The 13,254-nt window shown below is 30.3% G+C and overlaps 1 protein-coding gene across 6 annotated transcripts in view; it reads left to right on the top strand.

Moving 5' to 3' along the window:
- The window catches only part of LOC134690941 (regulating synaptic membrane exocytosis protein 1-like), a 55,156-nt gene extending 46,207 nt beyond the window's left edge, over positions 1-8,949 (top strand). For 4 of the 6 annotated variants that reach the window (XM_063551114.1, XM_063551111.1, XM_063551110.1 and 1 more), the window contains 5 exons: positions 107-345; positions 998-1,142; positions 2,643-2,860; positions 3,352-3,491; positions 4,456-7,398. In XM_063551114.1, the coding sequence (XP_063407184.1) occupies positions 107-345; positions 998-1,142; positions 2,643-2,860; positions 3,352-3,491; positions 4,456-4,686 (973 nt within the window). In that variant the 3' untranslated portion in view covers positions 4,687-7,398. Of the gene's footprint in view, positions 1-106; positions 346-997; positions 1,143-2,642; positions 2,861-3,351; positions 3,492-4,455; positions 7,399-8,314 lie in introns of those variants that run through there. The other 2 variants (XM_063551112.1, XM_063551116.1) reach the window with 2 other exon arrangements.
- The last annotated feature ends 4,305 nt before the right edge of the window (positions 8,950-13,254 follow it).

The following is a 13,254-nucleotide window of genomic DNA, read 5'->3' as shown; positions in this document are numbered from 1 at the left end:
ATGTTGATTAGTACCATAATTCTATGTATTCTTGGAGATATACTTTGACCCAATATATAATATACAGTCCTTTTTGAAATGAAAACAATTAATTATATTTTTTTAGTGAATTTACCCAAAAGATGGAAAGCAAGTCTACCACCATGCAGCGACGACAACAGGTAGCCAGATCTGGTAGTAATGACGGTCAAGGAGGGTATGAAAAGTCAGATGGTAGTTTGTCAGACTCGGCTTTAAGTGCACCTGTCACAGAGGGTCGATCAAGGAGGAGAACTAGTATTAGTAATAAAATGGCTAATTTTGTCAATCTACCGTGGAAAAGTAATAGTGCTACACAGCTGGCAGGTATGATATATCCTTAATTGAAAATAAGAAGATGTGGTAAGATTGCCAATGAAACAACTCTCAAAAGCAGACCAACTAACATGGAAATTAACAACTATAGGTAACTGTATGTCCTTCAACAATGAGCAAAGCCCATACTTCATTGTCAGCTATAAAAGGCCCTGATATGGCATATGTAAAACAATTCAAACATCCTTTCATGAATTGAGTGTGATGGGGGTATGGGAGGCACTCAAATAATTAAAGTGGATTGATGCATTTTATATAGATTTGTATAAGCTTGTTATTTTAAATACAAATTTTTTTCTTCCACTCCCCTATAATACACAGTAGGTGACATAGAAATGCTTGGCATAAATCCTACTGTTTACCTTGTTGCAGGCTGTTCAAATTGGTCATATTATCCAGATTTTGCTGTTTCTTTTGGTATTTGTTCTTCTAGGAATTTGGTGTAAAGGGACCATGCCTAAGTGATCAATGTAATTTAAAAGTTAGAAATCAAAGTGTCAGCGATTTTAATGGCGAAACAATTTTTTCTTACAGAGACACACTTTTCAAGTCTTAAAAGTGACTACATAGAAATAAATACTGCAAAATAGCCCTGAAATTAGAAGATATATTTTTTAACTTTATAAATTTCTTTTTGTTTCAGAGAGTAAAAAGAGAAGTAGTGTACAAAGAAGTGAAGAAGTAAGAACATCTGGTGATATTCACCTTTCTAACAGAATATCAAAACAGGCCAGTAAAGAGTCCACGGACGGCAGTATAGGGAGCATTAGTAGTGATTCTGGAAGTGTGTAAGTATTCATTAGAATTCTCTACAAAATCCTACACCAAATTGGTCACCAAAGAGTCCACAGAAGGTATAATAGGGACCATAAGTACTGAAGACCCCCTTTTCTAAGGCCTACCAAAGTTGACCAGTAGAGAGTTCACAAATAACAGTTCATTTGAACATACATTCTGCCAAGCTCACATAAAACAGGCAAGTTAATACACAGCAGACTTAACTATTTAAAGCACCAGTAATGATTCTCAGTGTAAGCATGGTTAGTAGTCAGTAAGGGTGATTTTATTGCTGATTTATGCTGTAAATTCAGCAATTATTGTGTGCATTTATTCCTAAATAATAGTGAAAAAAATAAAATAAAAAAATATTGCTTTGTTGAAAAATCATCATACAGTTATTGCGAAGCCTATCATAGTTTTCCACAGATTCACCTGCAACTTACCTGTCCATTTAAACTTTTGTAAGTTCTATTGTCCCATCTAACAAATACAATATCTATTGTTCTCTGTTTATTTTATTCAATTGGACCTTTAAATTTCTTGCAAGAGAAATCTATCACTCACTGATTAATTTACCTGAACATAAAATTGATCTGTCAATGATGGAAATACATGTACAAATAAGTAATTATAAAACTGCATGTGATGTTGTATTTATTCAATCAATAACCATTTTCAATTTGTTTGATATAAACACTGATTTAAAAATTAAAAATTGATTTCTGATCAAATTTTAACATTTTACCTTTAAAAATGTGCTTGTATTTAGTATGTTCACAAATAAAACTTGAAAAGATAATGTTTAAATACAGGTCTTCATAAATGTATACTTTATAATTGAACAACCACAAAAAACATGCAAATTCTTTGAAACTTAAATGCATGCAGTAGAAAAAAAAAATCAGAAATAAACTTTTTACAATCATTGATATTGAATAAATACTGTATTAAATGCAGTTTATGTGAGTTTATACATGTATTTCAATCATCAAATAAGATATTTTTTTCGGTGCTTTGCTTTTGCGCCAATTGGCATTTCATTTGCGCCAAAAAAATCTTTCATTTGCGCCACAAACAATATTTCATTTGCGCCAAAATAAAACCTTTCAATAGCGCCAAAATTACAGGTAATACAGGTAAATATTTTTTTTGGTCAAGCAAATTAATCAATGAGTGATAGGTTTCTCCTAGAAGAAATTTAAATGTCCAAGTGAACAAACTACACAGAGAACAATAGCTATTGTATTGATTCCATGGGACAGGTAAACTTGCAAAAGTTTAAATACCTTGGTCAAGAGCAGACGACTCTGTGGTAAACTTCCATTTGGTTCGCTATAAATGTATCCAGTCTTAATGTGAGTTATTATTTCGATACTCACCCACTCACATTATTCACATTAAAAAAATGTAGCAATAATTTCTGTTTTTTTCAGTAACTGTTTTCAACTATACAAAAATATGTGTTGTACTTAAATTTACTAATATGGTTTACTCTAATTTCTTTTCAGTGTATGGTTGCCTACAGGGATGAGATTAGGACCAGAGGGACAGTTTGGAGAGTTTATTGAAGGTCTAGGTCCTGCCCAGCTAGTTGGCAGGCAGGTACTAGGATCACCCTGTCTAGGAGAGATACAGTTAGGCCTGTATGATAGGAAAGGGCACCTTGAGGTGGAAGTTATAAGGGCTCGTGGATTGATGTCAAAGCAAGGAGCAAAGATATTACCAGGTAAGGTTTATATCTCTGTAGCCTGTATGATGTAGGATTTAGTCAGTGATTTTTTATAAAGTGAATTGATGTTTCATACAGAGACTTTATGGGGGAAAAGTAATACACCAACTGCACACCTTTCCCTATGACAAAGGGAGTGATTTATGGAATCTTAATATTTGAAGAGATTTTTTTTTCTTCGAATTTCCTTCATTCTATAGTCTGGTTTCTTAAGGAACTTCACCGTAAACTTCAAGTTTGAACTTAAGGACATTTAAAAATTTGTTGAGTATTTGTCAATTACCCAACACAAAATAACAACATAACATATGATAAAAAAGCTATTTGTATTCAGGCATCAAACTTTTAAACTCAGACATTTTAAATATTTTAGTATGCATCAGAATGATTAAAATTTGAAAAAGGAGATTTTCAGGTAAATGGGTGTTGAAAAGTGTTTTGTTTGCTATGTGATAGTTTATATCAAGTTTTGACTGTTTTTATTACAGCCCCATATGTAAAAGTATATTTGATTGATGGTAAGAACTGTATAGAAAAACAGAAGACAATAGTGGCTAGAAGGACCCTTGACCCTCTATACCAACAACAGTTAGTGTTTACAGAACAGTATATTGGAAAGATTTTACAGGTAAGATTTTGATGATAGATCTTATACTGTGGATTCAAAAATGATCATTGGATTCTAATTTTTGGAAGATTTCATTGGTACAGGGAAACCACAAATTTAAATGTTCAATGAATTACCAATTTTCTAAAGGAATGTATGCAGACTTTGCCAAAACCATGAAATTAAATATTGACAAATATACAATTTTCCTCAATTCATGAAAATTGGTACCAATGAAAGTAAATGAATCCACAGTAGCATTGATTTGCCTTTTTTCTAGCTTTTCAAATTAAATGAATTTTATATATTATTGACCTTTGAAGAACATTTTAACCAGTTTTCCTAATTGAAAATTCAGTAATTAAGTTTAGGTAGTATTGTTTTACAGACTAAGTTTTCAAATTTTTAAATGTTATTACTGATCAGAAAATGTAGGTCAAATTTAATAATAATTGTTATGTTTTGGTTGGTATAGATTCAATGCTTGCACTTTTCTGTGTAATAACTAGAGAGCTATAGATTGAACTAGTGTTTTTTTCCATAAAAGGTATGTTGAAAATGGACATTGATTGATTGGAAACATATTGCACAACATGTAGATTCTTGGAAAAATCTTGAAACTTTTGATCCAATTCTTTAAAAAAATTTAATGTTGTTCCCCATTATAAAATGTTAATCAAGATAGGTTAAGCAGATTTTCAGTTGAAGATATAAAAAAGAAGATGTGGTATGATTGCCAATGAGACAACTATCCACAAAATACCAAAATGACACAGACATTAACAACTATAGGTCACTGTACGGCCTTCAACAATGAGCAAAGCCCATACTGCATAGTCAGCTATAAAAGGCCCTGATAAGACAATGTAAAACAATTCAAACCAGGAAACTAACGGCCTTATTATGTAAAAAAAGCTATATGATACTAAACCAACAAATAAGAAGCGTTCTCACAGTAAACTGTTAATTTTTATTTTATTTCTAGGTGACTGTGTGGGGAGATTATGGCAGAATGGACCGTAAAGTGTTCATGGGAGTGGCACAAATTCTACTGGACCACTTAGACTTAACAAACATTGTGATTGGCTGGTACAAGTTGTTTACTAGCTCCTCATTGGTTGGTCATCACTCATCAACATCAACGTTAGGACATTCACGTAAAGGCTCAACTACTTCACTCGACAGTGGATATAATAATAATAATCTACGATCGTAGTATTTATACATATTAGAAATTTCCCTTTTTTACTTATACAACATAATTCAAATTTAGACTTTATACGTAACTGTTGATTATCATCAAGCATTATATATACTAATCTTTCATCACCATGTCACATGTGTTTAACGTGATCAACTTTTAAATCTAAATACTGTGGATTCATTTTGTTTTCGTAGGTACCAGTTTACCTGGATCAGGAAAAATTTTAGGGTGTGGATACTTAATTTCATGGTTTCCTAACTTTTTTTAATACAAGCCTTAATAGCTTGCTGTTTGCTTCGAGCCAAGAGCCTGTGTTAAAGGCCTTACTTTGACCTAAAATGGTTAACATTTTACGAATTGTGACTTGAATGGAGAGTTGTCTCATTGGCACTCATATCACATCTTCTCATATCTGCCTAAGGATGTACTTCGGAAATGTTAGGTGAAATTAAAAGAATATAGAATTTAAAATGGATACTATGTCAGAAGGGCATTAATTAGGTAAGAAAATATGGTAAAAAGGTTAATTGGTCATAGAGCTCCTTTTTAAGATATTTTTTAAATTAGCAGGAAATGGTGGATTTGGATTTTTATCACATATTTTGATATTGTTATTATTTGCGTCTCAAATCAAAAGCAAAGAAATCTAAAATCTGCTTAATTTTGGCAGATGACCTCTTATGAGCTATTGGAGTCTTGTATGAAAAGACAAATGTGTGTTATGGGGCAAAATATTTTACCCTATTTTTTTGGGGAAAAAACCAAGGAGTCCGAACATTGGAAAAAATTCCTAAACCTGACCTAATGTACATTCTTAAGTGACTATAACAATATAGGAAATTAGATCAGAAAATTTGAATTTAATGTTTTCATATACCCATGAAGTTTTGTACCACACTATTAATAATGAATACACAGTTACAGGTAGTTTAATGTTTTTATTTATTTATTGTTTTCATTCAACCTTTTCTTTGGCTTATGTATCTTTGATTATTTATTTTTTTTTAAATAATTTTCACAGAAATAGTTTTTATTTACTTGAGCCTTAAACTTTTTTTAATCACTGCTTGAGATGTCAAAAGTTATGCAATTTCACATAATTCAATGATTAGCTCTAAGCACATTGTACCTTTTGAAATTTATACACATTTTAATTCCTATTATTTGTTCTATTTTGGACGTTTTTGTGGCATTACAAGCTTAAGCAATTACGTAAATACATAAACTTAAATGAATATATATAGTATGGAGGGCTGTCTTAGACATGAATAGGGATACTGCAGATTCATTTATTTTCGGGGGGTACTAATTTTCATAGATTGAGGAGAACTTCCATATTTGTGGATATTTAAATTCATGGTTTTTGGAAAAGTTAGCATACATTCCTGTAGAAAATTTGTGTTTCATTGAATATTTAAATTTGTGATTTCCATGTTCCCACGAAATCCTCAAAAATTAGTATCCATATTAATGAATCCACAGTAAATGCAGATGGTATATCAAAGAATATTTGATGGATGGGGACTTTGAAAATAAGACTTCAGAAATAAAGACAAATTAAAGTACAAACTGACATCCTGAAATTTTTAGTAAGGTCTGGGAGAAAAGGATGGATAACTATCAGGCAACACAGAGATTTTTTTCAATGATTATTATAATTAAGCACAATTTGAAAAAAAGAGGTTTTCAAAGAACCAAACTCTGTATCAGTTGGCCTGGGAAGAAAACTCTAAAGTTTATTGCATAGTTTGATGAAACAAATAGCCCTTTGACCCAACAAGTTAACCATTGTATTAGCTCATATTAAAAAACTCTTTTTTATACATTTTTTGGCATCGTCACTTCTTGCAAATCAAATTATTTCAAATGTTGTTTTTTTTTTTTTTTTTATCTAAGACATGTTTAAAATTAGAAATTTGGATCTGTATGATTAGTAATAATATTATAACAGTTCATTGTGGGAATGCTAGAGTATATATAAGTTATATAAAAAGATAAATGGATGTTAGGGGGCAAAATATTTTACCTTGTATCTTATGGTAAACAACCATGCAAGGATTCCAACATCTAACACAAATTCCAAAAACCTCACATAAGAACATCCTTAACATACTTTTATATTACTCAAATCCGATTTGTTTTGGATTTTATGTGTCAATGATTATATGATTAGGATAGAGATGATGTTGAAGTAACAATAAACAAAATTAACTCATGTGCTCCAGGAAAAGAATATTTATTTAAACCAAGTATATTAGCCACCTTTACCTTATCTGCTAATAAAAATTTAGTCATACAAAAAAAGATCAATCATTTTTTCAGGAATTGTTCATTTTCACAGAGATCTAAAAAGTTTTACATTCTAAAGAATGCATTTGGTTTCAAAAACTCATGTTATACACAATTTTTTTTTGGGATAGTACAGTTCGTCTAAAATCTCAGAGATACAAGGCCTATAATGTAGTATGTCAGATACAAGTTTGGTCAAAATCAGACCCTTCTGTGCTTCTGGAATCTAAATAGAAAGAAAACCAATTCAATTACAAATTTGAAAAGCATTGAAAACCAAAAATATCTAAAACCTATCTATTCTGAACCTAAGGATTTGTATTAAAAATGAAAATATTTGTTTTCTTAAACCTTAATATATTTCTCCATAACACTTCTGATGCATTGAAAGTTGGTTGACACTTTTGTAGTTTTTGGGATAATATTTTTCCATAATTGGATAAAAAGCTGTGGTCTCACCACAGTTACCAGGACTTAAATTTTACACTTACTAAAAATCAGCTATTCATTTGATAAAATATTGCATTCACTATTATCAATTGATGTGTACAACAAGAAAACAAATTGTTGAGTGGCAAACAATTTTTACATGTCAATGTGGGACAATCGAGGTTCAGTTGCTAAAAAATAATTCTAAAACTGCAAGGACAATCTTTATATTGTAAAGACAGTTTTAAACTAATGATTTTCAATAATTAACCATGTAATTATTATATTCAGTGACATCATTTGAGAATCTACTTGGAATAATAATAACTTCCCCATCTACTTTTTAGTTTTCAAGGCTTTATCGGTCATTGTAATATAATTCACGATCTTCTCTTCATTCAATAGATATATGCTCAGATATTCAAGTTATAATTGTAGTTGAACCAAATTCATTGTTATCTCTAGTTTATTAATCCAATTACAATTTTATCTCAAGGACATGGTATTGCCTTCCAATGCATTTTAATTTTTTTGTTAGATGCTGAATAAAAGCAATTTTTAACCTGTCATTGCTTGCAAGCACAATGATTAGTTTATTTTGCTATTATGAGTACACGAAAAAGGTGAATAATCCTTTTGACCTAACTCAAAAGAACACATTTTTTCATATCTTAAAAAAACATGACACACTATACAACATGTGGAGTAGGATATTGACCATTTCTGTTATTATATATATTTTAACTTGCAGTTTAAGTAGGAATATAATTCTCTTAACAACATTGCACTGATAGACACTTTTAATTGACCAGATTGATAAGCTTTGAAGTTTCTTCTATAATTAGCTAATTATTTTAAGATGTGACTTTTCTGATCCAGAGTTATTCCCCTTAGTTTTAATTGGGTGTTTCTTTTATTTCAGGATGATAGTAAATGTTCCACCTGACAGAATCTTTTTTGAATTTAAACACAATGTCATGGACCATAATATAAAGGTCAAGTGGACCATAATATAAAGGTCAAGATTGATTTTGACGGTGGACATTTACCCATTCAAGAATTATACTACAGTTTGGGGGTATCTATACTATATAAACTCAATATACATCAATACTTTGTCTTTTTAAACATAATACATATTATTTATAAACACTCGTTTTCTAAACAAGCTATATGATTGTGTCTGGTATTATTTTTATGTCAACTGAAGTCACTTCATTGTGTAATGTGTAATTTTATCCTTTTTTTATTTTATTCTTTCATCTCGTGTCCGAAATAAATGGACATAGGTTTGAAAGAATTAAAAATAATACTTACATCTTTGATTTGATCTTTACTTTCTACAATACTTTTTTGATGCCAATGCATGAGTATATTTAACTTTAAAGTTTTGTGATAAACAAAAGTAATCCTTAAACTACATTGCTTGCAATCACTTTGATTCATTAGTTTTGCTATAATGGAGACTTTATGAAATGTGGCATAATTATATTGACACAACTCAAAAGAACACACTTTTATATAACTTAAAGAAAGCATGTCAATTTTTTCTGAAAAATAATTCAAAGAAACATATTGCATATGTATTGCCTGTTATTATCAAGCTTTAAAACCTTTTAGGATAAAATAACCTTTCAACTGAAAACATTTATTTAGACAGTTCTTTGTGTTTTAGAAAATGAATTCATAGTAGTTTTAAAAACGGATTGAACATATTTTTGATTTGCTATTTTAATAGATTTATAGCAGCAGTTTCCTTAAACTTTACAATATAAAAGGAATGATTTGTCAAATTCTGCCAATCAATATTATATAGCTAATGGAGATTGAATTTTGAATCGAAGCTAGAATCAGAAAAAGCAAAAGTAGAAAGCTGAAAGTGATTATTTAGGACTTCAGTTCAATGTGTCATTACTTTGGGGAGCTAAGTAACAACTTGCTATAGCAAGATAGAAAAAATATTTCTTTACATAATTGTTTTGTACGCTAGTAACATCTTAGCACATAATCATACCTGCCAACTTTCACGATTTAGGCGTGTACTACACGATTTTGACCCTTTGTCACGATTGCACGATCGTGTTCCTGAAAAACCCTCTAAAACACGATTTGGTGAAAATCTACACGAAAAATATTGTTGTTCCCGATTTTGAACTGTGTCCAATGGAGGAAAATCGTGTTCAGCCAATCAAATTGTATGTTTCTCATGATCAAATTAATCAGCCAATCAAAAACGTTTTCTCTTAGGATTATTTTAACATGCTAGATATTGATCTTGTGTTGTATTCCTCTGTTTCTTGGTCAGAATTGTAAAATCTTGAATATGGCAAATGATTTTTCAACTGCATGGAGGTTCTTACACAGAATAAGAATAAAAGCATGGCTGATTGACAAACTTCAATGATGCTGTACTTCCATGAAGATAATAAATAGTAGTTTATTCACTTATTTATTGACATTACACTTGCTGTAACATAATTTTATCTATTCAATTCATTTACCAAATCATTTAAAGCACAATGTACTATTCATATTTCACATGGACCCCCCCCCCCCCCCCCCAAAAAAAAAAAAAAAAAAATTAGTCAAGGGGTCATTTTACTCAAGATTGTATTTGGAACAGCTTTTCTAATAGAAGGGTCCAATTATTTTGAATAATAAAGAAGATATAAGGCCAAAAACATATCAAAATTCCTGGACATGTGTTGACCATATTATACCAGATAGATCATAAGATGTATAGTTTTTGGGGAAAAGTTTCTTCAAATAATAGAAATGTGTGTTCATTTGTACTTAAAAATTGTTTTTTAATGTCCTTAGACATTGAGAGGGTATCCCCAGGTGTTGTTCCCAACCTGATGAAGGTCCTTCTTTGTGTATAATTTTAAATTGGAAAAGTCAACAACTATTTAGTATCCTTACACATGAAAATAATTCCTGGTCTTATACAATGTAGCTACATGTTCATGTTTTCTGCTGATATAATAACTAGAATCATGCAAATAAACTGAAGAAAAAGGCATGTAAGCTCATCTTACAAATATGAAACTTTTTCTAGACCACAAATCAGTACGAGCAAAATAGTCATCGCAAAGAATTGTAACCTTTGAAATTGTTGTCACGCATTAAAACCCCCATGGGCATTTTCAAAAGTTGGCAGGTATGCATAATTATATATATATATATATATATATACAAACATGCTGACAAAATAAGATTTTAAATGGGTAACATATATAAAAACAAAAACAATTTTAAGGGGTCTGAATTATAACACTGCTGATGGTAGATTACTAGAGTTAAATGCGAACATACATTTTTGTTCACATGTCTTTTTTTTAAATTGCAGAAAAAATATATAATCTTTGTTAGGAAATATGAGATTTTTTTACTAGAAATAAGGAGAATTCTTATGCATACATACTTTTCCTGTGTCTTATGTTTTCACACATTTGATTTACTAACTACGGGGGTTTTAATAACCTTGACTACCCATGAGGGTTATTTTCTAACAATGCACATAATTTGCCTATGCAGAATCTAAACTGGTTTAAACTGTTCTAAACAATAAAAATTCAACAAATGATGTAAAGTTCTTATCTTTTTAGTGTACAAACAAGAGATTACCCATAGTCCTTTAGATTCTGAGAATGGCGAATTGTATTTATACTTGCATCCTGCTGTTTTTTTGTGAACACATGGTCATTAAAAGTATGGATGCCTTATTTATCTATTGAAGTTATTCTCCATTGCACATTTTTTCATTTTGCTTGGACTGTCTTAAAATGTCTTTTATAACTTACATTGTATATTGTTATCTGAGAGATGTACAAAATCAAAATGAACCTTTTCAGAATTTTAAATGTTTTCTCGGTATTTGTTATATTACATAGTCATCTTTCTTAAATAGTTTGGATAGTATAACTCAAGATTATGATTTTAATGAAAACAATAATCTATCAGCAGACAACTTAAACAAAAATGTCACATTTTGAAACAGTCCACAACAATAACATAGCTAGTTCTAAATAGTGTTACTTGTTAAATTTAAATGTGAAATGCAATTATAATGTTTTTGTTCTGTAGAATAAATGTTCATGATGTTATTATTTTAAGTTATCACATGACTTTTTATAAAGGTCACATGGGTTGTTTTTGCTGATTTGTTGAGTGTTTGTAATGAATGTGATATGTTTTCATGTTAAAAAGCACCTCAGTGAGAAAGTTGTTTTGTTTTTAGATATTTATTAATCTTTGTGTACATTTATTAACTTGTAGTTCTTACTTCAAGAATTAATATACATATTAAAATCTTGATAACATCACTAAACAAATGTTCTAGTTATTATATTTTTAGATCTGCAGTGACATCACAATTTGTAACTGACCAATCAATGATTAGCATTTGTGTTATGTAAACAATGTTGAGAGGTGACACCAATAAGAATCCTCTAGATTTTCCATAGAATTCAATGCAAATTAATTTAATTGATATATATCGAGACCAGTTGAATATAGTAATTTTACTCTTTTTATATTTGTTACGGACACTATTTAAAATCTCCATTTTGATTTTTATCATTCTATATCTCTGGTTAAAAAATAATCGGCAATATGAATAATGAGTAATCACCTTCAAATAGATAAAAATTTAAGGGGATTCCTATTGGCATTACCCCCTGAAAAATTTAAATGCCAGGATGTGCGGATCTGAGATAATTTGTGGACAAGGAATATAGAGTATCTCCCACACTTAATTCATTTAGAATTGGAAGATAAATAACCAGTTTAAATTTTGTAAGGTTGTTTTCAATCGGAGTTAAATACCTTTTTTAGATTTTTTTTTAAAAGAGCCCTCATATGACAACCTGCAAGAGGTGGTGAAATTCATCAACCCTTACAACATGCATAAAAGAGGGATGAAAGATACCAGAGGGACTGTCAATATCACAATTTGAAAATAAACCGACAACTTTATGGCTAAAAATGAAAAATAAAAACAGACAAGCAATAGTAGCAACACAGCACAACATAGAACACTTTTCAAGATGACAACAATTGAATCAGTTTTTTGATTTTATAAGAAAAGAGTAAAGCATTATACTTATTTAGCAATATCAAAATGTAAAATAATTACATGAAGAAACTGACTAAAAAAAGGTTGCCTAACAACATTGACAAAATGAAATGATTAATGATTTATGATGTGTTTTGTCATTTTTCCTTCCAGTAAAAATATTAAAATTAACAATACACTGTAGTAAATTAAGTTACAGCTACAGTTATATGTCCCATTTTTACTTCACCTAGACTTGATGGAGGAAATCGTATGTCAAATCGTGATTGGAGTTATTGCACTTTAATGACAAGGTTTACCATTCTCCTTTTGTGTTTAACTTTATATGATAAAAGTGATAGAATATAAACAGACACCTTAAATCACAACAATGATCAGCAAGGAAGAATCTAATACAAGTCTAAATTTGACGGTGTACATGACTGTCACTCTGTGTAGGAGTAATTGTCCTAAAAAGATGATTTTTTACCGTATTGTGTTTTAAGCATAAAAGATAGAGAGAAACAAAACAGACTAATTAATTTGCAATACACGATCAACAACACTGATTTTTTGTCGAGCCTGCAACTTTTGTTGCAGAAAGCTCGACATAGGGATAATGATCCGGCGGCGTTAGCTAACTTCTTTAAAGCTTTATATTTTAGAAGCTGGAAGACCTGGATGCTTCATATTTTGTATATAGATGCCTCATGTTACGAAGTTTCCGTCAGTCACATGTCCAATGTCCTTGACCTCATTTTCATGGTTCAGTGACCACGTGAAAAAAAAGTTCTGATTTTTTGTAA

Source organism: Mytilus trossulus, chromosome 11 (genome assembly GCF_036588685.1).
Source record: "Mytilus trossulus isolate FHL-02 chromosome 11, PNRI_Mtr1.1.1.hap1, whole genome shotgun sequence".
In the NCBI taxonomy this organism is placed as follows: domain Eukaryota; kingdom Metazoa; phylum Mollusca; class Bivalvia; order Mytilida; family Mytilidae; genus Mytilus; species Mytilus trossulus.
This window is presented reverse-complemented; position numbering and strand designations above follow the sequence as displayed.